A 26,768-nucleotide genomic window follows, 5' to 3' on the forward strand; every position below is an offset into this window, starting at 1 on the left:
TTGTAGACTACTTATACATATTGCGATTGATGTGCTGCAGTTATTAGGGATATATAAGTTCATTGCTAATCATCCCTATTCTATATTCTATTACATTTATGCATTCAAAAAAAAAAAACATCTTTATTTGATAACAAAAATTCCAAAGAACAGACCTCAACCTAAAGAGGAACTTAGACGAAAAATACCGATGAAAATATTGACCATCCTTTCAAAATACACTTATTTTTTACAATAGCACTTTAATTGCAACTATTCCCCTCAGATTCGCACTTAAAAATTCAAAAACATTTGTTCACCATGATCGTTTTCTTCATTTAAAAATTTGTTTTTATTACTACTACTCTGTTTAGGAATCAGATGGTTTCTGTTTTTTACCATTTTTCTTTTTTAAGTTAAAAAATAAATCACACATTAGGCAAAAAGGTAAAACTTAATACTATTGTACATACACATATTTAAATAGTCTAAAAATATATAATTCATAATTTTAAATATCATCTAAATAAAATTTGATTTAATAAATTACAAATCAACATACACGGGCGAAAAACATAAGAACTCAATATAAAACGAAATGATACAAGAAGATATTTTAAAATTTAACAACTAAATAAATTCGAATCCTTCGTATTTCAGTTCCGTTTCAATATGTTGCTCGGCATATAACGTTTTACCATGTATATCAAATGCTGTTATAAATGTTGTTGTCTTTCCATTAAGTTCTTCGGTTTTTAGTGCTACTATTATGCGATCATCTGTACCGGGTATGAATTTAAACGAAGAAAATCCGTGAGTGGTTTGAGTATTAGCAGAATCTAATGGCACAGTTTCGATTTTATTGAAATCTTCATCGGCTGAGATTAAAAGATTACAACCCATATGTTCGTCGCGCGTTTCATTGTATCTTTGAAAGAGGAATTAGTTAATAGAATAATGTTACAAAAAATACGTATGAAATTTATTCGCTTTTTAAAGGCTTGTGAATACACTTTAGACTAAATACTATGACTACACTAAAGACTACTACCAGGCCACATTTTCGCCCTTTTAATGTTAGTAAAAATGCAAATATCTTAAGTTTCTACTTACTTTTCCTTTGAACACCTTCTGGGCAGGAAGAACCATTTTCTATGAACTGATGACCAGACGCCACTCTCATGTATCATATAGCCCGGCCAGCTTATTTGCGATGACTCCTGGCGTAAACGTTTGAAATTATACGACCAATCTAAAGATCTAACTGAGCCTGCAGGTGTAACTACCTTAACAAACATAGGATTTTCATTTTCAAATTCTCCCGTCCCCGTTGTCCATTCCTTGCCCATAGAGCCCACATACAGCAAACGATCTTTGACGGTAGCCCATTCAGATTTAAAACCTTTGGCACTGTGACCATTACCATCGAGTAGTATTATCCAAGGTATAGGCGGTTTATCTGTATTCGTTATATCGTAAACCAAACCAGTGCGATCATCAAAACTTAGCAATTTACCATTAAAGGTTACAATTTCGGAGAGTTCCATGCCACGGCCTTTGAGGGAAAAACTTGATTCGAGCACAGACGGTTCACCACTATCCCAATTAATGGTAATTTCATCTTTTGATGTTATATATGTGAGATGACCTTTTTTTAAATAACTTCTCCATAGGGTAGCACCATTGTTTTCAACTTTTGAATTGGTATCTAAGTCAGCTACCATGGCAATGCGAAATGTTATCATTCCCGGTCGGCCTACTATGGGCTGAGTTAAGGGATATGTGCTATTATAAGAAGAAAATTCATCTTCCACAATGGCTTTACTATTAATAATACTGCTACTGCTGCTCGCCCCCACCCGATGACCACTGGTAGAACTGGCATAATTTTTTAGCCAAGCAGCATCCGAGGAAGACGTACTGCCGCGCACATAATAAAATAGTATGAATAGTGCACATACACCGGCGATAAGCATTGCTATATGATAATTAAAACGTACTGTTCTATTGCCTATACGATATGTGGGTGGCGTCCGCAAGGCGGAACGCCAGTCGCGACTATACATTCCCGGACGTTGATGGGATGTTCTAGGAGTACTATTGTGACTGTTTAGCTCTCGATAAGAATATTGTTGATGCGGCGTGGATGTGCTGGCAGAGGCAAATGATGTCGTGGCGGTATTTTTATGATTAGCATTAAACAAATAGTTATTCATTTAGCAAGAATCTATTCTTACGTTTTTCTTTTTTTATACAGACACATACATAACTTAAAATAACTATTGTTTAGTTTGTACGTAATGTTTAATTTTTAATAACTAATTGATTTTCGTTGTTTCTTGCATGTGCTATTAATGATAATTTAGTTTTGTTTTTAATAAAAAAAATGCTAATTTTTTTTTTTGAGAACTAAAACTACCCAATCAGCTGGTTTATTAATTTTTGACAGACGGTTGGAAGATGTACTAAACCAAGGCGAATTTCCATAAGGTGTTGTTATTCAATCAGCTGAAAATGTTTTCTTAATTCGCCTGGTTTACGTAGCTGTCACAGTTTGTTATTGTTTACATTTTTATCAAAAAATGTATATTTAAAATAATAATTTAAATTATTTATTTTTATAAAAAATAAATTTTTTACCATGCTTTTTATTGCTTGTAGTTCACAGAAAAACCTTCATTTCCATTTTAAAGTGAACAATTTTCGTATATTTTTTCTCACATAAATAGTTTCACAAAAAAGTTTTCCTGTGTGAACCAGCACAAATTGTCTACTCTAATTTACACCTGGCAATGCTTCTTTTTTATTCGACGCGGCGAATTCATTTTATTTTTTATATATGGAGTTTGACGTATGCTTACACTTAAAAGTGCCAACAATCAGCTGCTCTGTTAACCACACTACCTTATTAATATACCATGGTTATAATAACAAAAACAAATATTTTGACATTTGTAAAACATCTTCTGAAGGAGAAAAAAAAAGAAAGGTTCTTGAAATTCTTGTTTTTTGTGTGCATTTATGGAAAAATGTCCTCCCATTTTGTGAATGTACTACGACAGGCTTTGAAAACTTTCGACCGAGCCAATCAGACTGCGTTCAAAAGTAATTTAACTTTATTGAAACAGTTGACAGATCAACTTTCCTACCGGGACATACAAATCAATCAGGATGAGTTGTTTAACGATGATTTATTTTTGCGTCCGGGCAGGGCACCATGTACTTTTATGCATATATTCGAAAACGAAACCGTTTCCATGAGTGTCTTTATAATGCGCGGAGGTTATACGATGCCGCTGCATGATCATCCTTGTATGCACGGTTTACTTAAAGTTTTGCATGGTCAATTGAAAATACAATCCTATACACAGGATGTGAAAGCAAATGAAACGTTAAACAACAAGCAGATTACAAAAGAGATAGACGTTATAAAGGAAGAGGTAAAATATATGAAACCGAATATGGACTGCACCTTGCTAACGCCTAGAGAATGTAATTATCATGAAATCACAGCCGTAGGAGGTGTGGCAGCATTTTTCGATATATTAGCCCCGCCTTATGATGCCGATGTGCCCGGTATTGGTCCCAGAAGATGTAATTTTTATGAAGCGATTACAAAGCCCAACCTCGAGGCTGATAGTGGTGGCGATGCCAACAAGCCACGAACACTAGCGATACTTCAGCGCATACCTGCTCCCTTAACATACTATTGTGACACAACTGAAGCTCATGAATCCGTTTTGGAAACCGCATTTCTCTGTTCCAAGGAAGCGTATAGTGTTTTGCCATAATTAGCGTACGTTTAAAAAAGTTGAATACTAATAACATTAGTGGAAAAACGCTTAGGAATTGATGTAAAACAGAAGCCAAATAATTATTTAAGTCTGTGTTTATTTGTTTGTTATTTTAGGAGTTGTACTTTATTAATTGAATTAAATAAAGTTCAAACATCACACTCAATAAGTAAATAAATCGATGTATATATAGGTTTAAAGATTACTTTAAATAATGTATACGTTCCAAATGTATTATTTATTTAGCATCAATAATAAACAAGTTTAAAGAAAAAATCTAGTAACCAACGGAAACTGTAAAAAATGTGGTCCAAGTATTGAAGAAAAAAAACTAGAAATTATTAGTTTGGTCGCCAATTTATATTATTTATATACACACATAATGGTTGTAATATAAGGAAATTAAACAAAAAGTTATTTTTTAAAAATAATAATGGACATTATAAGAAATCATTTAAAAGTAAAATTTTTGCTACATCTTATTGTATTACGCTGCCGCTTTTAGTTCTTCCGTTTCTTCATTATCCTGATAAATATCCTGATTTCGCCTTTTAAATTTTTTAATTGGAGGTTTTGCATTACTTTCATTTAATGTTATAGCGGGCGTCTCTTCCAATGCAACAGCTACCACTATATCTGTATTTGTCTCAACAGTTTCTGTCTCTTCATCCAAAGCTATTTCTTCTGTATTAACAGAAACATTTCCCTCGTCAGATTTCGGTTTAGGCAAAATTAACCCCGAATTACTTTTACGTTTTAAAGGACTACTGGCTGTTAGACACGCGCCCGATGTGTTTGAAGTATTTAGACTAGTTGATTGCTGATCATCTTGTAGTATGGAATCACTTAAGGCTGAATCTTGTGTATTATCGAGCGTACTCGAATGACTCAATTCATGACCACCCATTAGCATGGCCAAGGCTAAGGGATCATCAATACCCAATGTATCACAGAATTGTAAAGATTGGGGATTAATTTGTGATTTTGGCTGTTTGTAATGCTGTCCTTTGCTATAAGTGGCCGGATCGAAAGCTTCAACTGTGCGACAAAAATTCTGTGGAATTTTCAAATCATTTTCGAATTTTTGTCGCACATGTTGCATTTCTTCTTCGGTGGGTGTAAAATTGAAACGTTCACCATTAGTGCTCTTTTCATTGGGTAGATAATAGTAGGCTTCTTTGACATTTATCAAATGATTGGTCAAATATAAAATAGTTAACCATTCCAAATCATATTCAAATCGTAAGTCACCCTCATCATCTGTATAATTTTCCGAATTGATGTCAAGAATTTGTAGAAATCTGCGCTTAGGCAAACACTTGTCTAAAGCTAAGAATTTTGTAAATGACGGTTTAACGTTGGTGTCGTCTTCTTCATTTCGGTCATCCTTCATTTCGTTTTCATTTTCATGAGGCACAACGGCGGCAAATTTACAATGCAAATGAGCAGCAAACCAATATTGAGGCTTCAACAAATTAAGCAAATCTTCACAAGGTCTACTGCCCAACTTGTCATTATCCATTTCTTCGCGTAAAAATGGTTTAAAACGTGCTAGCTGTTGTTTATTACCGAAATTGTAAATTCCTTTGGGCCAATCATGTGACATGCAGATATCTATTTTACCCGAAAGTTGTTTCAAGCGAAACACCTCTAACTGGCGCACATGATAAACGCTGCGTTTTGTGCTATCCGTATAGGGCGAAAACTCAAAGCGTCCACGTAAAAAATCGTGGCCTTTATATATGCCAGAAATGCCCGCAATTCTGAGACCATTAACTCTGACAACACCAGCATAACCCAAATAATAGATATTAGGGGCCACCCAGCCGCCATAAGGTAATTCTTGCAAATAATTGGATGCCTCATGATTGCCACCTATAAATATGGTCAACATAGGAGCTCTCAATTCCCCGCTATAGTATCTGCAATTAGAAATACATTTTATAATTGAAAAATTTATACAATTTATGATTATTTTGTTTAACTTACTTGTAAAATGTACAAATATCTTGATATTTTTGGGAAACGGCCATTGTTTGTAAATCTTCCATATTACGCGTGGATTGAAAATCGCCACAGCAAATCAACATATCAACCTTAATATTATCGCGTTTTTCCAATTCCTTTATTGTTTCATAGATTTTCTCGAGCTCTCCATGAGCACAACCTTCTACAGCGATTTTCATTTTTATAGTTTTTTTAATTATTATGAACTTTTTTTAAGCGTAAATAAACTAAATGCTAATAAACACGGTTTGTTTACTTGTCTTCTTCTTTTTTTACAAACTGTCAAACAAATTGTTGTGATAACACTCTCAACACCGGGTGTTTCAAAAATGTACTATTTTTCAGTTTTCCGTTATATACTCCCAGGGTTGTGTTTTTGCGTCATCCTCAGCAAATTTCCAATAATATTGGAAATTTGCTGAGCTAATTTGGAAATTTGCTGAGCTCAGCAAAAAATTTCGAATAACGGTTTTTTTTATTATATGAACTTTGCTGAGGTGGTACTGAAAAAGGCGGGGTATCTCAGCAAAATTGTCCGTAAATAAACTAAATGCTAATAAACACGGTTTGTTTACTTGTCTTCTTCGTTTTTTACAAACTGTCAAACAATTTGTTGTGATAACACTCTCAACACCGGGTGTTTAAAAAATGTATTATTTTTTAATTTTCCGTTTCCGTAATAACGTTATTTTTGTGTTTTAAAATTTGTTTTTAAAAACAATAATGAATGTTTTGCTTGTGTTTAACTAAATAGTTCTGTTGCTAAATATTAATATACAGTACAATTTATATGAAACATTTTGCTTAAATACCAGGTACAATTTTTTTAATTCTAAGAATTGTACTTTACCAGGTATAAAGAATTTAAAGTTTGTTTAACACCAATTAGCTTGTTCTAACAGGTAATACTATTGTACATGTATATTTCCAATTTAAATGCACATTATGTGTTATAAACCGTTTACTGTAATATAAAAACTAATTGATCTTTTTGGAAAACCAAATTTAAATTCTTATGTTTTGTATTTTCTCAAAATTCTAAGAATTGTAACGGCTTTGTTAAAATCCACCAGCAAGCTACTTTTTATTAAAACCCATTTAACTATCTCATTTTTAGATAAATTGACAAAATTTTTTGTTTCCGTATTAAGGGTACTAACATTTATGCATATGGGCAATTCCATACGATTGTATTTGACATTCGTACGACTTCAGAGTGGTATAGATTTTGTAAAATTAGGAGTACTTGAAAAACAATTTTGTCATTCTGTTTCATTTAAAGAATACTATATTTGCCAAAAGGAATCATCCCATTCGGAACCTTGTTTTCCAAAATATGGATTAAAATATGGCGATATCATACGTGACAAAAAACGGAATAGTTTTTAAAGTACATGTAAATATTTACGAAAATCTGCGAATTCTGTAGGTGTATCTTTTTTGTTTTAATTTCTTACACTGTGGGACATATTTTTCATTCGTAATCGGCTATGCCGAATCTTATATACCCACCATCAAACCTCGTTTGACTCTAATGAAACTTACTTATGTCGAATTTCATCTGTATACTCGTATTTTTGGGCCAGTTATAAGCGTTAAAGTAATTTTCTGACGGGGACCTTATATATGGGGGGTAGGGTCAATTATGGGTCGCTCCTCATAAATTTGGTAGACAGAATTTGTTTCGTATTAAATTTATTTGTGTGGAATTTCATCGCTACACTCATATTTTTAAACCATTAATGAGCGTTGCAGTCATTTTCTGAAGGCGACCTTATATGGGGGGTAGGGTCAATTATGAACCGATCCTCATAAAATTTTGCATAGTGATTTCGGATCATAAGAAACTTACTTATATCCGAATTTCATTGCCATATTCATATTTTTAAACAAGTTATGGCTATTAAAGCTGCTTTTCGAGGTGCCACTTGTATGGGGGCTATCCGAAAACGTGGACCGATATTGCCCATTTTCAATACCAGACAAACCTTACCTATAACAAATATTTATGTGAAATTTCAACCCTCTAGCTCTTTCCGTTCGGACTCTATCGTGCTTTCAACAGACAGACGGACAGACATGGCTAGATCGTCTTAGAATTTAATGAGGACCCAGAATATATATACTTTTGTGGGTCTATGACCAATATTTCGATGTGTTACAAACGGAATGACAAAATCAATATACCCCCATCTTTTTTGATGGTGGGTATAAAAAAATTAATATAATTTTATAATGATTTAATTTTTGAATATCGTACGTGACACATCGTATGTGACAGATTTTTCTCCTGAATTTTTTTAGGTTATAAAATATATATTTTGGAAATATATGCATACACACACTTCAACAAATAAAAAGGAGTAGGAAAGTGCAGTCGGACATGGCCGACCTATATACATGTTTAAGCAATTTATAGATAAAAATAAAAAACAGGAGTTATATGGTGACTAGGGTCAAATATGGACCTTCATAAAATTTTGGGGTGTGATTTTAATTCATATAAAACTTGTGCCAAATTCTATCATAATACTAGTGATTAGAGGTGAGTTACGGACGTTTAAGTGTTTTTCTGAAATTAAACATTGAATGGAACTAGGCTCAAATGAGGTCCAATCGTTATGAATATCGGCATAATCGTTTAGGCTTATAAACATTTTAGATCTACCGATTTTTGAAGGGATAGTATTATAATTAACAGAATTATGAGCTAAAAAGTGATATTTTCGGGTCCGTTTGTATGGGGGCGAGGTGTAAAAATAGACCGATTTCAACAATTTTCAACAGTCTTCGTCTTTGGTGCTACAAAAGATCATATACCAAATTTTGTTGAATTATCTTCAAAAAATGCAGATGTTATAAGGGTTTTATTTTTTCAGTCGTGGTTTACCTTTTCATGAAATTGCCCATATGTCAAACTAATTTTAATTAGGTCGAGAAAAATGTATATTAATAGGCCAGTTTGAAAACATTTTAATATAATGATTTATCTGTATTATCTTAAAAAATGCAGAAGTTATAGGGGTTTTATTTTTTCAGTCGTGGTTTACCTTTTCATGGAATTGCCCATATGTCAAACTAATTTTAATTAGGTCGAGAAAAATGTATATTAATAGGCCAGTTTGAAAACATTTTAATATAATGATTTATCTGTACACAGACATTATTCATTTTGAATTTTATCCGGATGTAATCATTTAATTACGAATTAAGTGGTATTAAGTGATTTTCAGAAGTATACCTTACATGGGAGCTAAGACAACCTATGGACCGATCCGGAAAAAAATTCCGTAGAATGATTTATATATACAAAATACACAGTTGTGTTGAATTTTATCCCGATAACTTTGATTGTCAATGTGCATTTAAGTAATTTTCAGAAATGGTCCTTATATGGGAGTTGTGACCAATTATCGACCGATAAGGAAAAAATTTCGTATAATGATTTATATGCCAAAAAAAAAAAAAAATTCAAGTCGAATTTTACTACAATAGATTTATTAATTAATGAAATATGTGCGTTTAGGTGATTTTCGGAAGTGGACTTAATGTATAGGAGCTATGACCTTACACAAAACATATTTGTGCCAAATTTTATCCAATTATGGGCTTATCCGGAAAAAATTTCCTAGAGTGATTCATATTTAGACTAAACATATTCATATTTAGACTAAACATATTTATTTGACAATAAAATATGAGCTTTTAAATGATTTTCGGAAGTGGGCCTTATATGGGAGCTATGACCAATAATGGATCGATCCGTAAAAAATTTGGTAGATTGATTTTTATGTACACAAAACATATTTAGCTCGAATTTTATCACAAAAGCTTTATTCATCAATGAAATATGTGCGTTTAGGTGATTTTCGGAAGTGGACCTTATATGGGAGCTATGAAAAATTGTGTACCGACCTGAGATCTACGTTGACAGTATGATTTCTGTTCATATTATATTTGCATGTACAAAATTTTGTGTTGATATTTGAGGGAGTTATTAACGATAAACTAATTTCCGGGAATATATACCATTGTATGGGGGCTATGGAAAATATCAATGAAATATATGCGTTTAGGTGATTTTCGAAAGTGGACCTTATATGGGAGCTATGTCCAATTGTGTACCGACTGAGATCTGCGTTGACAGTATGATTTCTGTTCATATTATATTTGCAAAAAATTTTGTGTTATTTGATATTTGAGGGAGTTATTAACGATAAACTAATTTCCGGGAATATATACCTTTGTATGGGGGCTATGGGAAATATTCGATCGATTGTAAATATCTTGAACAAAATAATGTGTGACAAATTTCATCGAAATATCTTTGGTAGTTTCTGAAAAACTTCAAAAGAATTATAAAAAAAAACGTAATTTTTTCGAGGTAGCCTGAAATTTATACTCATAACTTTTTACGTTGTGGACCGATTTGGCTGATTTTCAATACCAAACTGCTTAGGATAATAATAAATATTTTGGTGAATTTGGTTGATTTATTTTGTTTAGTTTTAACGTGAGCGTGTTTTACACAGACGGACATAGCTAAATCGACTCAGAATTTGATAAGGACTCAGAATATATATACTTTGTTGGGTCTTAGATGAATATTTCTTGGTGTTACACACGGAATGACAAACTTATATATACCCTCTATCACCACTGATGGTGGTTGAGGGTATAAAAACATCTTAAATATTGCATTTAAAATTCAACTAATATGGATTTCAACAAGAAAATTTATTAACTTTTAACACGATCAACTCAATTTAATAGGGCCTTACTTTCGATTGTGTGGCATGAGTGAGAATCCATGATTTATAGTCGCGTTTCTTCATCGACATTTGTTTGTGACGCGGATGTGTTGGACATATGACATAATGTCTCTGTTGGCGTACAACAATATAACAATCTTTGCAACGACGCTTTAGACGACCCTTAACCTTAAAACCAGCAACCTGATTAATCAATGAGGAGACGGGAGCGAGCAAACGTTGTAGACCGCTGACTACGGATATTGGTGATAGCACGCTGCTAGCAATTGGGTTTTGGGTTAATGACGATGTTTCCGTAATGTTTTTCGGCAGAGGTTTAACCATCATGTGAAAATTACGTGTAGTTGTGTCAGCCACAGGGGCGACCAGTTGTTTAAAGCCATTGTGAATTAATGAGGCACAAATTTTTGTGGCAAACGACATCTGGAATACAATTGATTATTATTTTCTTATATTTCTATGTTTATTTTAGTTAAAATATATGAAATTGTAAAAACCTTTTAACAATTCCACTTTGTCTTCTTCTTCAATACAGCCTTTTTAATCAGTGATGTAAATTTAGCTATTATTCGTAAAATTTTAGTGATTTTTTTGTTAAGATTTTTAGCGATTTTTTGAATAACAATTTATTTTAATAACCTAGCCCACATAGGTCTTAATCGGTTATAAATTTCTACTAATAGTTTACATAAAAATAAATTTTTAATATTATTATGATTATTATTATACTAAAAATTAAATTATGTTTTGTCTTTATTACTAGTAAATAAAAAACACCGTAGACTTTTTAAATTATTATTGGACGATCTTAGTTTATTGTAACAAAAGATACAGATTTTATTTTCTCTTATTTAAATGAATTCTTGTTTTTTTTAATCAAATTAAGAAAGTTTACAGTTGGAATATGTAGTATATATATTAAAAAACTCTAGTCAATATTAATTACTTCTCCGCCGGCTTCGGGAGCAGTAGTTCGAGAACGTTTCGACTGAGATGGACCATTTTCATCCTCAGAATCCAATACTTCTGTAACATCGTCATCTGTTGGTTTACGTTTGACGGCAACAGGTTTTTCTGGACTCTTTACTTGCAGTTTATCGGTAGCGGCAGTCACCTGTTCCGCTGTTACCTCCGATGGTTCTTTAATTTCGACCACATCATCATCGTCTTCTTCTATAACACACAAATCATCGTCATCATCCTCAATAACTTCACTAATACGCGCCTTCTTTGATGTAGAGGGCCCATCGGCCATATCATCTTTTTTACCATTTTCTTTATCATTTGCAGAAGTCGTCTCTTTTTTTGCTTCATCCTTAGGTTTAAGCTGATTTTTATCAGCAATAACTTCGAACATGGGCTCGTCACGCTCAGCATCAATATGCACGATAATTATGCTTAGTTCATAGTTCTGGAAGAAGTCATCACATTTTAGTAAGACACCATCAACTATTTCCATTTCAGACAATAGTTTGCCTTCATTGCATTCAGTTTCTCCCTCCTCCGACGAGATGACAACCACACCTTTTGCATCTACTATAACATCCGGATTGACCATATTTAAAGTTTTTATTAAAACTTCATCGCGGAATTCTTTAATATGCATACGCTTGGTATCGATACGCAAATGTATGGCCGGGTCGGCAGCACAAACATAACAATTAGGATTGGGAGCGGTAAGGAACTTTTCGGGAACTAATAACTGTTGGCGTGGATTTGGTCTTAAGCGCATATAAACGGACTTGCATTTATCCAATTCGTTTTGTAAGACCTTAAATGTTTGCAAGACCACTACACCAGCTGTGATGGCATTAGTTGTAGCAATGGCTGGTATAATATTACCTGCCATGGATTTTATTTCAAAGCGTGATTTACGACCAATTTCAAAGATATATCCTCTTATATTAGCACAAGCAGCAACAAAATCCATAGCTGGCTGATCATCTTTGTCCCATACTAAAGAATCCCCTTCTTCTACTTTTTCGAGATTTGCTTTCAATTTCTTTAAACAGTCCGCGAAAACACCGGCACATTCAGCTAAAGACCAAGTTTTGTGATATTGACGCATATAGGCATCATCTTCCTTTTCCGATTCACCTTTTTTCAACAAAATGCTATCCCATTTGATGGGTGTGGGAGGTTTACGGGTTTTCCAGAGATTGGACATCGACAAAAGGTATTTAATATCATCATAAAAGAATTTATTGAAAAGTGTTTCAGCATCATAATTGCTGTCTTTAGCCCATTGACGAGTATTTACACGTACCACATTACCATCCTTTGGTACTGTAGTTTCTTTATCATCAGCAGATTTCATTTCTTTATCTCCGCCGGCATTATCATCAGCAGCAGTTTTTTCTTCTGTACCCTCAGCTTGTGCTTCGGGATCAGCAACATCAGGGGATATATCCTCATCATCGACTGTTTCGCCAAAAAGTTGACTGGAAAAGTATTTTTGAATTTGCATACGTAATGAGATAAGTAAGCTTTTTATTCAATCTATATATCTATCTATCTAGCTTTTTATTCAATCTATCTATCTATCTATCTATCTATCTATCTATCTATCTATCTATCTATCTATCTATCTATCTATCTATCTATCTATCCATCCTTATAGAACATTACAGACCAAATTTAAGCCCAAGAATTTGGATCAATTCGCCACAAATAAAACTTACTTGAATAAATGTTTAGCCCACACAATGCAATGTATTGGCTCCGATGGTGTGTTACGTATAGTACAACCAGGAAAACTCTTTTGGGCCGCCTTCGGGGTACACTCATAGCACTGAGTTAAGCCCTTCTTTATCAATTCCACTTGACCATTATAGCCGGCTGTGCCACTTTCAATCAGAGGCACTTCTGCATTTAGACACATACGATTAACATGATTACGAGCGGCACGATTGTCTAAAGCATTAAGGACAACATCGAATTTCTTGAAGAAATTAACGCCATAGTCAGTTCTAAGGGAAACATATTCATTGGAATTATAGGAAGTATTTCTTAAATTATTAACTCTTAAAGTAGACTTACGCCATAATACTATCGTGATATGCCTTAATTTTTACATCCGGATTAAATTGTAAAGCACTTTCGCGAGCCACCTGTGCTTTGGATTTACCCACATGCTCGCGATGGAATAAAAATTGACGATTCAAATTACTCAAGTCAATGGTATCCAAATCAATCTGGGAAAAAAGCAAATGTTTATGGAATATTTTAAATTACTGTAATCTTATTAGATTCAATGTAGTTCCACTAACAATTTCGATTTCTGGAAAACCTGACAATACTAAATTCTTTAAAATTTCACAACCAATACCGCCAGCTCCGACCACCAACAGTTTGGAAGATTTAATTTTCTCCTGTAAAGTAGTGGGGAAAACACCATCTAGAGAAGCCGCCATTATCTTTAGTTATTTACACTTTCTACAAAATAAATTAATTATTAGTGTTTTATTTAAAAATATTTCAAACAAAATTACCTTGTTTTTGCAAAAAAATATGGAAAAAATAGACGCCGGTTTATTTAATATAGTGTTGACAAGTCAATGACTACTAAGTAGTCGATAGCTATATATAGCGGTGTAACCAGAGCCTTATAAAAAATACTGTTGTAACAAAGGTATTTATAAAGTGATGACTGTACTCTTTGTATGCATAACAAATACATATCTTTTTTGTTACTTTTACGAGTCCAATCTTGGCATACTTAACCATTTTTAAGGCACCAGGGCAGATCAAACGCACAATTTCCGAATTTGTTAACGGGTATCGTAAATTTTTCTTATTTGAAATTTATGAAAAGTCGACTTTGTGAAATACAAGTACAACTTTTTGCAAAATGAGTCACTAGAATAAGTGGTACTTTTTGTAGCTGCAAATTGTACACCATAAAAAGTACAATTGTAACCACTAGTCCATTCCTGTTGTTTTATTTACATTTTTCAATAAATAAATGTTAATACAGTAAAATGGATTGTGCACCTTTAAATTTGGTAATTATTTTTATTTAATTTAAAACTAAAAAAGTAGTAATTATTTATAACAAAATACGCAGGCCCATTTCCACGAAAGAAGAGCTGATAAGTTAATCAAAAGACATCGTTACGAGGAGGCTTTTAAGGCAATAGAAACATCACTTTTGTATTTAGATGACGCATATAAAAACGTAAAGATACCCAAAGCCCTGGAAGTATTGAATACGCAAAAATGGGACTATGAACGTAAATTGAAACAAATTCAAATGCGTAAAATACAATATGAAAGAATGAAATCAAAAGAAATTGTTCCATCGGTGCAAATTGAAGTGGCCCCCAATAATAGTAATAATTTGAAAACAGATATTGTGAATGCACAATCGATTGCCAGGTCTATAGATAAAACAATTAAAGAGTTCAATGATAAATATGGTAGTACGTTGATGGAAAATATACAGCGCATGGAAACGCAGACAGTAAAGGAAAACAATGATGGCAACAAAATGACACAAGAGCAAATAGCTAAACTTTCCATCGATAATACCAAAGAAATGTTAGCGGAAAACTTGGAAACCAACTTAAGACGTTTAAGCTTAATGGACAATCATTTGCTAAGCACAGATGATGATTTGCCCTCTTTAGCTCCTTTAGAATTGCCATCTTTTGATTATAGCGCTTTTGATGTAGCCTCAACTAGTGGTTTAGTGGAAAATTTTCAAAAGTAATAAGCAAAATTTAAATTTTTTATTTGTGATCTCTCTGTTTAATATATGTATATAATATGTAAGTATAAAATTAAAATAAAATCAAAATTAGTTTTAAAAACTATTTCTTCAATAAATCCTGTAATAATTCTTCCATATCAGTTTCAGTTTCCACCTCCTTTAAAAGCAATAAAACTTGCGCCTCCATTTCACATAATAGCTCAGGTTTTTTATAAGTTATTATTAAAGTATTGTACTGATGATGTACAGATATATTTGCCTGAGTTGGTACTAAGCCACAACGATCTAAATCCTGTAAAGGTATTACTTTGTAATATTTTTTATTAGTGGTTTTCACTATTATGGCTCTTTTTTCCGCGTCCGCTTGGACTTGATACACCTCTATGCTATAGGGTAGATTTCTAATGCGCCATTCGATATTTTTCTTTGTTATACGTTTCGTTAATATTGGTTCCGTATTACTGATTTTAACGGTAAAACTACCATCTTCGTTGCGTAAATCACTAGTGTCGTTCACTGCGGCCAATTGTCGAGGATCTTCGCCCAATTCAACTTCCCATTCGGGCTCACCCATTAGTTGTTTACTTTTGCGCCAGGCTCTCTTTTGTACTACACCCGTATCTAAACTGTATTCCTCAGCCATTTGTTGACCATCGGGGAATTTGTAGAAAATTTTGCGGCAACGACCGCTAATCATGGAATTCTTTTCGGCACTTTTTAAATAATTCAACCAATTTTCGTAGGACATTTTGAAATATAGATATTTTATTGTGCTTACTTTGTATTTATTTCAGTGGGAAGAGAATGAAATTGAAAAATTCAAAATTTTATTTTTTCCGATTTTGTTTATAAATAAAAAACAAGCATGTTACATTGTTGTTGTTCTGGTAACAGTGTGGTTAGTGTTGCCACATTATTTTTAATTTAGCTTCAAAAGAATCAATGCCATCGGCTTTAAAGAAATTGGGTGCCTCTGTTGTTTAGTATTCTAGTCCGGAGGTCGCATGTTGAACCTCTCCAGAGGGTTGAAGCAAATATACGTTCGCCTTGGTCAATTAGGTATTAGAGTTCTAAAAATCGTCTTTTTGTAGTATATAGCAAGGTTTGCAACCTATCCGAAACATATTTCGGAAACGGATTGTAGCGGTAACGGTTGTATATTAAAATGGTTTCTTTTAGCATTCTGACATTTTTTTCATTTTTGGAATTTTTAATAGAACAACGGTAATGGTATTTCGGCTTTTTTGGTATAGATATTTTATACTTATTTCGGTATTGGTATTTTAGCGGCAATGCTAGTAGTGCTGAAAAGACATTTTTTAGTGGCAACGATAGCATAACGATAACGGTTGACAACCATGGTATATAGACATAAGTCGATTGCTACTGCCAATGAATTAAATTCGAAGTCGATATTTTTTAAATTATAAAAAATACTGCTGATCTTTAATTTAATTAATTCATTTTAAGTTTTAAAGAAAGTTTATTAATTTTTAACAATTATCTAATCGCTTACCCATGCACTAAAACATAACGTTAGATAATTTGTTGTATTTGAAAACAAAAACAACAAAAAAAGCTTTAAACAAAAAATGATAACAAACGACTCTATAATTTACCGTTTCAACAAAATACAATACAAAGGTTAAATAATTTAGTTTGTGTGCTCAGCTTAGTACGATTAAATACCTCAGCTAGTAAATAATACATTCAGTGAAAACCTTTTTACAATACTAAACATGAGTTTTGTTTGGACTTTAATTGATGCTTTCCTATTTACGGAAATCGTTATTGTCTTGTTATTAGTATTACCTGTGGCTAGTGCAACAAGATGGAATCGTTTCTTCAAATCCAAATTCTTAGCCATGTTGGCACAACAGGCTCAAATATATATTTTCATTTTAATTGGTGTTCTAGTCCTATTTCTATTGGAGGCCATACGTGAAATGACAAAATTCTCCAAACAGGAACTGGGCGAGGAGGCTCAGTTGGATATGAAAATGCAACACAGTATGCGTTTGTTTAGAGCACAACGTAATTTCTACATATCCGGATTTGCTATTTTCCTGGTTTTGGTTATAAAACGTTTAGTAAGTTTGATTTCCCAACAAGCCCAACTGTTGGCACAAAGTGAAGCCTCTTTGAAACAAGCCCAATCAGCTTCGACAGCTGTACGCAATATTATGAGTGAAAATACAAAAGTTGAAAAGGCCAAGGAGGCCGTGGAAGATAAAAATGTTAAAGAGGTAAGTGGAAAATAAAAGACGAAAATTAATTATAAAATATTTAAATGCCAACAACAAATAGGTTAAAAATTAATTACCAAAGAAATAACAACATGAAATTTTATTTCAAAAACAACAACAAATCTCATGCTGCCAGTATTGCTAATTGTTCAAAAAAAATCTTTTACTGTTCACACAAAAACGTTATTGTTCGAACTGAAGGCCTGCATAACACAACAATTTGTTTTTTTTTTTTTTTTTTGGTTCTGCTGATGGTTGGCGAGTAGATACTCAAATTGCCAGGTTGTCACACTGTAAGAAATTCATAGCTCAATTTTAGCTTCATCTATAAACGATATTAACAGTTTGAAAATTTCAAGATTCCTGGTCTTGAGCAATACTTGCAAATTGCCATAAGATTTGAAGATGGAAAATTTATTCCTAATGTTGTCAAATTTTGAACATTCAAAAATCAAATGTTGAGGAGTCCTATCAACATTACAGATCGAACATGTGTAGCCGTTGTCCGAGTATTTACCGTCATATACATGACCAGATAGTAATCTATTCATAGTCTTTATGTCCTTAGGACACCAATCACATTTCGAATACCACGGTTTTTCCAGAATAGATGGAAAAATTTCAGCAAAAAGTTTACCAGTACCATTGGACATGTCCGAAAATCTTTCGTTCCATTTATTGCGCAGGGTGTTGCGGATTTCCCGTAGCGCCTCCTGAGGGGTGAGATCAACAGCTATTACATCACCAGTGTCCACTGCCATTTTGGCTATTTCGTCAGCCATTTCATTTATTCTTATGCCCACATGACTAGGGATCCAAATCATATGGAATTGCTCGATATAAGATTGGTCAAGTTTGTTGTGAAAAATTGCAGCACAATAATTATCAATCGTATTGGAATTTAAAAGTCGACACGCTGACATACTGTCCGTGAAGATTGCCACCTTTCTAACATCATTTTGTATTGCGATTTCAGTGGCCTTGATGATGGCCCATAATTCACCAAATAAACTGGAAGTCGGATGATCAATTTTAAAATAGAACTTGTTGCCCGAGTGGATCTCAAAAACTCCACAACCAGTTGCATTATCGCCAATGGAGGCATCAGTAGCATATATTTTGAATCCATTGTTTTCATATTCGCGTAGCTTGTAATTGGCCAAGGCCCTGCTCTGCTCTGTTGGAATATTATCCTTCCGATCCGGGAGTAGATTTGTATAAGCAGTAAAACCGTTATTCTTTTCACATTTACAGCCTGTGTTAACTCGATCAAAAATAGATTTAAACTCATAATAAACATTGCTGTAGCTCGATTTGACCTTAGGATGATCAGTGATCAGTTCATATGTGGGATTCTCCTGTACCTTGAGTTTCATTATTTCCCTCGCAGTCAAATAAATACTTCTCTCGGAAGGAGGAAGTTCATCAGCCAGTGCATAAATTACCTGAATCGGTGTAGATCTTTTCAGTCCAAGACATCTTCTAAGAATTTTATTTTGAAATGTTGTTATTTTGCGATTGATTGAATTCGGTGTGTGAGCAGCAGTAGTCCTGGAATATTCCACTTTGGACCGAACGAAACTTTTGTATAAATTCAAAGCAACCTTAGGCGATAAACCACTTTTTATGGTGGTTAATTTACTTATCAAGCCAATACCACTTTTGGATTCAGATAAAACTCGATCATAGTGTTCTCCAACAGTGAGTGACGCATTAATAGTTCTGCCAAGCAACTTAATCTTCTTAACCTGTTCAATTTCCTTGTTGTCAATTTTGATCTGAATTTTCTTTATGCTTCCTTTGGCAAGGTACATAGTCCTTGTCTTGTCCGGATTAAACGATAGGTTCAGGGATTTGCAGATTTTCATAAACTGACCTATTTTGGACCTTAAATTTTCGACAGCCAAATCAAAATCTTTATCAAATGATACAATCGTAAAGTCATCAGCAAATTGATACAATAAGGTATTGTCATCTTGAATTTCATGTAACCTTCTTGTGTACAAGTTGAAAAGCACTGGAGATAAGCAACTTCCTTGTGGAAGCCCATTGTCAACCGTAATAGTTTTGTCGCCCAATTTCAGAGTACGTTTCGATAAGAAATTCGTAATCCATTCCACATATATTTCAGGGATTTGAAGGCTGTTTAAAATTTTTATCAAAATAGAGATGCTCACGCAGTTATAAGCATTGCTTATATCAAGGACTAGAATAGTGACCTTAAAGCCCTTATGCTTCAGTGTTGCAGCATTGTGTAAGAAGTCATTTAAACACATGGACGATGATTTTCCTTTTCTGTAGGCAAAGCTTCCTTCAGGAATAATGGAGTTGTCGTTGATGAATTCAGTCATCCTCTCCTTAATCATCATGTTGACAATTTTGAGTAATACAGATATCAAAGCAATTGGACGGAAATTTTCATAGTTCGACAAGTCCTTGTCCTTTTTCGGTATTGGTACTATCTTAATCGTCCTCCACTTTTCGCTAACGTTAGATTCCAAAAAAGCATCGTTCAAGGCAGTTAAAAGGGAGCATTTAGCATAGTCCGGAAGCGCACGGATCATATCATATGTGATTTTATCCACTCCACCAGCAGACTTATGAGTTTTGTTGTGTAGAACATGCTGAAGTTCCTCAAAAGTAAACGCAGGGTTACCATCATCCCATGCACGAGTAATGTTGACATCCGGTATCACATGGGTACAGTTAGAAGAATCATCTACAGGAACTTGCTCCTTTAAAAATTGTAAGTAAAGTTGGTTGTTGTCGCTATTCCAAGGGGATGAGATACGCGTGTTGCCACCATTAATACTACCAACAAAGCGCCAGGCTTCCCTAGAGTTAGGATGTTCATTCAGTTTTCGAATTTGTTCCTCATAGGATTTCCTTTTCGCAGTAATAACAGCCTCCTTCCAAACCGATATTGCAGACGTAGCCTCATTAAAGTTGTCCACTGTCGGGTATTTGTCACATTTTTTACGAGCTGCAAGCTGAAGTCGAAATAATTTCACCAATTCATTATTCCACCAAGCCTTAGGTGTTCTTCTGTCCTTCATTTCATAAGTGGCATGTTTTATTTCATATGCAAATACTGATTCAATTTCATTCATATTGGGGTCAAAATTCACCTCCTTTAGCAACAATTTGTTAAAAAAAAAAAAAAAAAAAAAAAAAAAAAAAAAAAAAAAAAAAAAAAAAAAAAAATGTCGTGTGCGTCATCATTGTCTTCTGCAGCTCTTTAGTTCGTACTAACTATCGAACTTTTTTAGAAAACGCCGAAGTCGACTATTTAGTCAACAATAAACAACTCTCTTGCAAGAAGTCAGAATAAGTAGGATATAGTAGGCATACTGCCAAAGTCCATATACATATAGAAAATTAAATGAATTCGTTCTATTTTTCTAAATTTGCCGACGACACTAACTTATAATTAATACATATTAATATAAACTACATATAAAAAATTATATAATTTCTCCTTTGACCCCTTATTAAATTTGACTTGTTCTACGATATGTGAAAGCGATTTTAATTATAAAATCGATAAATTCTGTTGGCATCACTTGAATGAGAAAGCTTTTATTTGTAATATAAACAATGCTAGAACGAGACAAATATATACAAAATTTACCGGTTTTCTCTAAATTGTATATCTTTATTTCGTTCACTCTAGTCGTGACTAATAGACGAACAAAGGTGAAGTAGCAACAAGAGGTAATTAATTTTTTTTCCTAAAAAAAGCTTAAGTACGTGGATCTCAAAATATTTCATCAGTTTGATGATGAGAAAATAAAAACGCAACGAAAATAAAGTCAGCCAAGTTAAAAAGTTAATAACTATATAAAGTAAGAATTACTCATACATTTTTTTATGTTTTATTAAAATTAATAACAAGACGTGTTAAAAACTGCTTAAATTGAAAATAATTTACTTTTAAATTAGTTTTACCGTGCTTTCTTGGAGGCAGTCAAGTGGAAATAGCCAACGAAAAACAGAACACTATAAAAAATCTATTTTAAGATCATAAATACACAATAGAAGTACCATAAACGAACAAAAATGAGTCTTGTCTGGACTTTGATTGCTGGCTTTCTGTATGCCGAAATAGCTTTAGTTCTATTATTGGTTTTACCAATTGCCAGTCCCTATAAATGGAATCGTTTCTTCAAATCAAAATTTCTGGCCATGTTGGCCCAACAGGCTCATCTATACTTTTTCCTTATCATGGGCGTCTTAGTGTTATTCCTTTTGGATGCCATACGTGAAATGCGTAAATACTCTCACCACGACCATACTTCCGATGTCCATCTAAATGTGGAAATGCAGCACAGTATGCGCCTGTTCCGTGCTCAGCGTAACTTCTATATTTCGGGCTTTGCTATCTTCTTGGTATTAGTTATTCGTCGTCTGGTAACTTTAATCTCGGCACAAGCCAATCTTTTGGCACAGAGTGAAGCCTCTTTGAAACAAGCTCAATCGGCTTCGGCTGCCGTAAAATCATTGATGGCAGAAAAAACTACAGAGAAAGCTAAAGAAGCAACTGAAGATAGTACTTTGGGCGAGGTATGTTTTTTAAAAATTTTAAAAACTAGAAAATGCAACAATATGGTTGTCTATACATTTTTTACTTTTACTTATTTGCGAGTTGAATGTGTGAATATATTTAAAGGTTTTTTTTGTTTGTTTTTGGCATTTAAATAGGTTAAATAGAATTTTTGTCCCTCCTCTTATTATTAGCAAATAAGGGGAGATAAACATTATTTTTGATATATTTTTACATTTAAGATATAAAATAGGTATATATGGCTGTAATACGCTTTATTACATAAAAAATATTGGTGCACCTACATACATATGTATGTATGTATATTGATTTTATCATTCAGTTCCGTTCCTCCGCCCGCAAGTCAGTTTAAAGGGAAATAATTTCCCCAACAAAAAATAAACTTAAACTGAATAAGAACAGAACTAGCATTGAACTAGAACTGAACTCGAACTGAATTAGAACTGAACTAGAACTGAACTAAAACTAGATTCAACTAGAACTAAACTGAACTAAAACTAAATGAACTTAACAAGAAATTAATTTAAACTGAATATGAACTTGACTAGAACTGGACTAGAACTGAATTCAACGAGAACTAAACTGAATTACAACTGAACTAGAACTGAACTACAACTAAACTAGAACAGAACAAATGAACTTAACAAAAAATAAATTAAACTGAATACGAACTTGACTAGAAATGAACTAGTATTGAACTAGAAATGAACTAGAACTGAACTAGAAATGAACTAGAACTGAACTAGAACTGAACTAGAACTGAACTAGAACTGAACTAGAACTGAACTAGAACTGAACTAGAACTGAACTAGAACTGAACTAGAACTGAACTAGAACTGAACTAGAACTGAACTAGAACTGAACTAGAACTGAACTAGAAATGAACTAGAACTGAACTAGAACTGAACTAGAACTGAACTAGAACTGAACTAGAACTGAACTAGAACTGAACTAGAACTGAACTAGAACTGAACTAGAACTGAACTAGAACTGAACTAGACTAGAACTAGAACTGAACTAGAATGACTAGAACTGAACTTGAACTGAACTACAACTAAACTAGATTTGAACTAAATGAACTTAACAAAAAATTAACTTAAACTGAATATGAACTTGACTAGAACTGAACTCGAACTGGACTAGAACTGAATTCAACTAGAACTAAACTGAATTACAACTGAACTAGAACTGAACTACAACAAAACTAGAACTGAACTAGAATTGAACTAGAACTGAACTAGAACTGAACTAGAACTGAACTAGAACTGAACTAGAACTGAACTAGAACTGAACTAGAACTGAACTAGAACTGAACTAGAACTGAACTAGAACTGAACTAGAACTGAACTAGAACTGAACTAGAACTGAACTAGAACTGAACTAGAACTGAACTAGAACTGAACTAGAACTGAACTAGAACTGAACTAGAACTGAACTAGAACTGAACTAGAACTGAACTAGAACTGAACTAGAACTGAACTAGAACTAGAACTGAACTAGAACTAACTGAACTGAACTAGAACTGAACTAGAACTGAACTAGAACTGAACTAGAACTGAACTAGAACTGAACTAGAAATGAACTAGAACTGAACTAGAACTGAACTAGTACAGAACTAGAACTAAACTAGAACTGAACTTGAACTGAACTAGAAATGAACTAGAACTGAGCTGAAAAGACGTCTGTAGAACCATCAAAGAATATAAGTGATATATACTTAATTTCTGGGGAAAAGAGTTTTCTATTGTTAGCTTATCAAAGACATTTTAAACTATGGGCTAATTAATTTCCCAGGTATTTTTGAGACTATAAAAACGGAACATTTATATGTTAAAGTTTGTTGGTTTGATTCTCATATCATTTTCTTTAGAATGATATGAGAAATTTATCTCAAATAAATTTATTTGGGAAATGACAAAGAACTAAAAATATAATATTAATTAATTTTATTTCAAAATGATTAGGCAAACAAGTCTTCTTTCTAAAATACTGAACACAAATTTCAGTAAATGACCTTGCATAAAAAATCCAATAATGGAACAACTTCAGGAAATCAATTTCAAATTGTAAATTAAACATATAAACGATATAAATATGTAATGTTGACCAAACATTTTTAATTTTCACATTTACTTAACTTATGCTAAGTATTGTGAGTATTCCAGAAGAAATTATATACATATGTATGTATGTGCATATACTTGTGTGGTTGACACCGAAATTCTCGCTTTGTGTCATTCACATGAACTAAATATATTCACACATTCCCCAACATTAATTTATTTTTATTTTATTATTCTAATGTTTTTTGTTGTTGCTGCCTAAAATAAAACGAGTTCTTGTACATAGTTCGATTAGAAAAGCTGCTATACAAAATACTTTATTGTTTTTTTGAAGAAAAAAACGTTTTTATTTGTTTATATTGCATGGATGGTTGGTTTGTTGTTTTGAATGTTAATAAAAAACATGCATAGTTTTCTTAAGTTTTATTTTACCTATAATTTGAAAATTTTTTAATACTCATTTCAACAGCTTTCCAGTTTAAGGAGACGTGTACAAGGACTCAATGCAAGTTTATCACAGCCAATGTTAAAACACAAATATACATAAATTTCGAACATTAAAAGAAGGAACACGTAAAAAACATTACAAAAGACCCCACCCCCCAACCAAATCCTCCAACTTCATTTTTCCTTTTAAAAAGCTAAACTATAAGTTATACTTTTAAAACATATTTTCTTAAGTTTTACTGCAGTATTGTTTACATGAATACACGAAAAACGAACGAACGAATTTGCAAATTAAATTATAACTAAAAAATTTTTTATTATTATTATTATTGTATACAATAGATTTCACAATTGAAAGAACGCATCCATGAACTAACCTCTGAACTTAATCGTGAAAAGAAGGATAAAGAAGCCTTGAAATCGCAAGCCGAAAGTTTGAATAAGGAATATGATCGCCTAACTGAAGAGTTCAGCAAATTGCAAAAGAAAATTACCATCAGTGGTGCAACTGAGGGTGGTAAAGGCAATTCTAAGGATGATTAATTTTATCAACTGCATTGTTTACTAACAAAAATAAATATATATGTATGTATACACATAGTGTATTTAAAGTATAATTAAAATCATTAATAAGACTCTTCTAAAATGTATAAATATTAAGTGGCTTTAAAGAAAAATTATTGCCTTTAAGAAAAACAAACAAGAAAGAAATTCTAAATTACTCTTCTCATTAATTTATCTTTAAATGAAATGAATTTTTTTTTTTTGCCTTTAAATGTTGGGTGTGTTATTGTTTTCATTATTTCTTTACTATTTATAAATACATTTAAGAATTACACTTTTTTTTTATAATTACGAAATTAAAATAAAGGAAATACTTATTCAAAAATAAAAATCGTGATTTTTGGACATTCGAGACAGACTTGGATAATTTTGTAACTTATATCAACCATAAGTTTTTATCAGCAAAGTGTAACAAATGAAACATTATCTTAACGTATGGTTACTGCATTTTTGTCTTATTGTTTCCAGCTATTGGAATAGTTCAATCATTTGGTAGTTACTTTTTGATGACATTAAAACCGTACACACGAGAATTATTTTAAAAATAATAACATGTTTTAGAATCCACAAATCATTTTTAACTCAAAATTACTTTTTTTTACTTTAAACACTTCGTTAATAAACGATATTTTTAAAAGTTGCGAAAATTATTAATGTATTGACAACTTATGTTGAATATCATCATCATGGTGATGGGTATGAAAATAAAATAATATTAAATATTAGCAATAAATATTTTTTAGCTGGATGTGTACACACACGTATACTATATGTTTATTTGTATCTCATTAATTATACCCTACACCACTTTTGTTATGGGGTTTGTGCTGATGTTTGTAACGCACAATAATCACCCCTATTCTGCATTTCAATTCGAATCGAAATTTTCTCCGTTTGGCAACTTTGGTATTCTGCATTTCGATTCGAACCCCTGAATAGGGCTTGTAAACCTTTTAATCGAACTACAGGTCGCAGTTTTGAAGATAATTCAATGAAATTTGACTAGGGTGATCGATTATTCGACATTTTCCAAAAACCGGTTTTCGAATAGTTCGAATAGTTGACATTTAAAAAAAACCGGTTGATATTTTTCAAATTCAGAAAAAACCGGTTAACCGGTTTTTCATTATAAATTAAAAAATATATTTTAATATGAAAAACTTAATGTTTATGTTTAAATTTGATTAATAAAACATGGACCGAAATGATTTTTAACAGTTTAAAAGATTATAACTTTAGATCTAGTCGTCTGATTTACATTATTTCTTTAATATAAAAAAAACTGGAAAAAAAGTGGGAAACTTCTGTTAAACATAAGGTACTATGTAATCTTATTTTAAAAGCCCTGTTTAGGAAATTTGCATAGGCATTCCAACACTTCCATAAAATTTCAGACGTAAATTAATTGGAATATAATCTTAAGATTGATAAAATTTTATCAAACAGTTATCAATTTTGCAAATAAATTTTTTAATTAATTAGGAAAATCAAAAAAGTTTAACCAAAGGAGCTTTAGAAAAATATACGCTAGTTCCTCGACTCGAATATTTTTAAAATTTAGACGGACTGTATTATTATTTACTTAAAAATTTCATTTAAATAATCTTTGAATACAAAGCAA

General features: G+C 32.6%; 8 protein-coding genes across 10 annotated transcripts; 3 read left to right on the forward strand and 5 right to left on the reverse strand.

Moving 5' to 3' along the window:
• Window positions 1-304: 304 nt before the first annotated feature.
• LOC119607981 (apyrase) lies at window positions 305-2,417 on the reverse strand. The gene is made up of 2 exons (XM_037962162.1): window positions 1,093-2,417; window positions 305-907 (listed from the first exon to the last, which is right to left on the reverse strand). The coding sequence occupies exons 1-2, from the start codon at window positions 2,193-2,195 to the stop codon at window positions 610-612; spliced, it is 1,401 nt and encodes a 466-aa protein (XP_037818090.1). The 5' UTR covers window positions 2,196-2,417; the 3' UTR covers window positions 305-609.
• A 479-nt stretch (window positions 2,418-2,896) lies between these two features.
• LOC119607977 (2-aminoethanethiol dioxygenase) lies at window positions 2,897-3,988 on the forward strand. Its single transcript, XM_037962156.1, has one exon. The coding sequence runs from the start codon at window positions 2,898-2,900 to the stop codon at window positions 3,768-3,770; it is 873 nt and encodes a 290-aa protein (XP_037818084.1). The 5' UTR covers window position 2,897; the 3' UTR covers window positions 3,771-3,988.
• A 109-nt stretch (window positions 3,989-4,097) lies between these two features.
• LOC119607975 (lariat debranching enzyme) lies at window positions 4,098-6,109 on the reverse strand. The gene is made up of 2 exons (XM_037962155.1): window positions 5,763-6,109; window positions 4,098-5,695 (listed from the first exon to the last, which is right to left on the reverse strand). Exons 1-2 carry the CDS (start codon window positions 5,957-5,959, stop codon window positions 4,261-4,263), a joined length of 1,632 nt encoding a protein of 543 aa, XP_037818083.1. The 5' UTR covers window positions 5,960-6,109; the 3' UTR covers window positions 4,098-4,260.
• A 4,384-nt stretch (window positions 6,110-10,493) lies between these two features.
• LOC119607973 (39S ribosomal protein L36, mitochondrial) lies at window positions 10,494-11,145 on the reverse strand. Its single transcript, XM_037962153.1, has 2 exons — window positions 11,050-11,145; window positions 10,494-10,975 (listed from the first exon to the last, which is right to left on the reverse strand). The coding sequence occupies exon 2, from the start codon at window positions 10,973-10,975 to the stop codon at window positions 10,547-10,549; it is 429 nt and encodes a 142-aa protein (XP_037818081.1). The 5' UTR covers window positions 11,050-11,145; the 3' UTR covers window positions 10,494-10,546.
• A 191-nt stretch (window positions 11,146-11,336) lies between these two features.
• LOC119607983 (SUMO-activating enzyme subunit 2) lies at window positions 11,337-14,167 on the reverse strand. The gene is made up of 5 exons (XM_037962164.1): window positions 14,044-14,167; window positions 13,822-13,987; window positions 13,592-13,746; window positions 13,234-13,521; window positions 11,337-12,993 (listed from the first exon to the last, which is right to left on the reverse strand). Exons 2-5 carry the CDS (start codon window positions 13,963-13,965, stop codon window positions 11,481-11,483), a joined length of 2,100 nt encoding a protein of 699 aa, XP_037818092.1. The 5' UTR covers window positions 13,966-13,987; window positions 14,044-14,167; the 3' UTR covers window positions 11,337-11,480.
• A 229-nt stretch (window positions 14,168-14,396) lies between these two features.
• LOC119607985 (nuclear receptor-binding factor 2) lies at window positions 14,397-15,305 on the forward strand. Its single transcript, XM_037962168.1, has 2 exons — window positions 14,397-14,556; window positions 14,619-15,305. The coding sequence occupies exons 1-2, from the start codon at window positions 14,533-14,535 to the stop codon at window positions 15,261-15,263; spliced, it is 669 nt and encodes a 222-aa protein (XP_037818096.1). The 5' UTR covers window positions 14,397-14,532; the 3' UTR covers window positions 15,264-15,305.
• Window positions 15,306-15,326: 21 nt separating this feature from the next.
• Window positions 15,327-16,158, reverse strand: LOC119607987 (protein DPCD). The gene has a single exon (XM_037962169.1). The coding sequence runs from the start codon at window positions 16,009-16,011 to the stop codon at window positions 15,364-15,366; it is 648 nt and encodes a 215-aa protein (XP_037818097.1). The 5' UTR covers window positions 16,012-16,158; the 3' UTR covers window positions 15,327-15,363.
• A 75-nt stretch (window positions 16,159-16,233) lies between these two features.
• LOC119607984 (B-cell receptor-associated protein 31) lies at window positions 16,234-25,233 on the forward strand. 3 transcript variants are annotated; one of them, XM_037962167.1, is made up of 3 exons: window positions 16,234-16,322; window positions 17,181-17,509; window positions 24,926-25,233. In XM_037962167.1, the coding sequence occupies exons 1-3, from the start codon at window positions 16,268-16,270 to the stop codon at window positions 25,124-25,126; spliced, it is 585 nt and encodes a 194-aa protein (XP_037818095.1). In that variant the 5' UTR covers window positions 16,234-16,267; the 3' UTR covers window positions 25,127-25,233. The 3 variants fall into 3 exon arrangements, with proteins under 3 accessions (XP_037818095.1, XP_037818093.1, XP_037818094.1); XM_037962166.1 differs by lacking the exons at window positions 16,234-16,322; window positions 17,181-17,509 and adding exons at window positions 21,166-21,354; window positions 21,452-22,072; XM_037962165.1 differs by lacking the exon at window positions 16,234-16,322 and having other exon boundaries at window positions 16,853-17,509.
• The last annotated feature ends 1,535 nt before the right edge of the window (window positions 25,234-26,768 follow it).

This window comes from Lucilia sericata, unplaced genomic scaffold (assembly GCF_015586225.1).
Source record: "Lucilia sericata isolate MDLA Ls3-8-SP2 unplaced genomic scaffold, ASM1558622v1 Contig000770F_arrow, whole genome shotgun sequence".
NCBI classification, from domain to species: Eukaryota; Metazoa; Arthropoda; class Insecta; order Diptera; family Calliphoridae; genus Lucilia; species Lucilia sericata.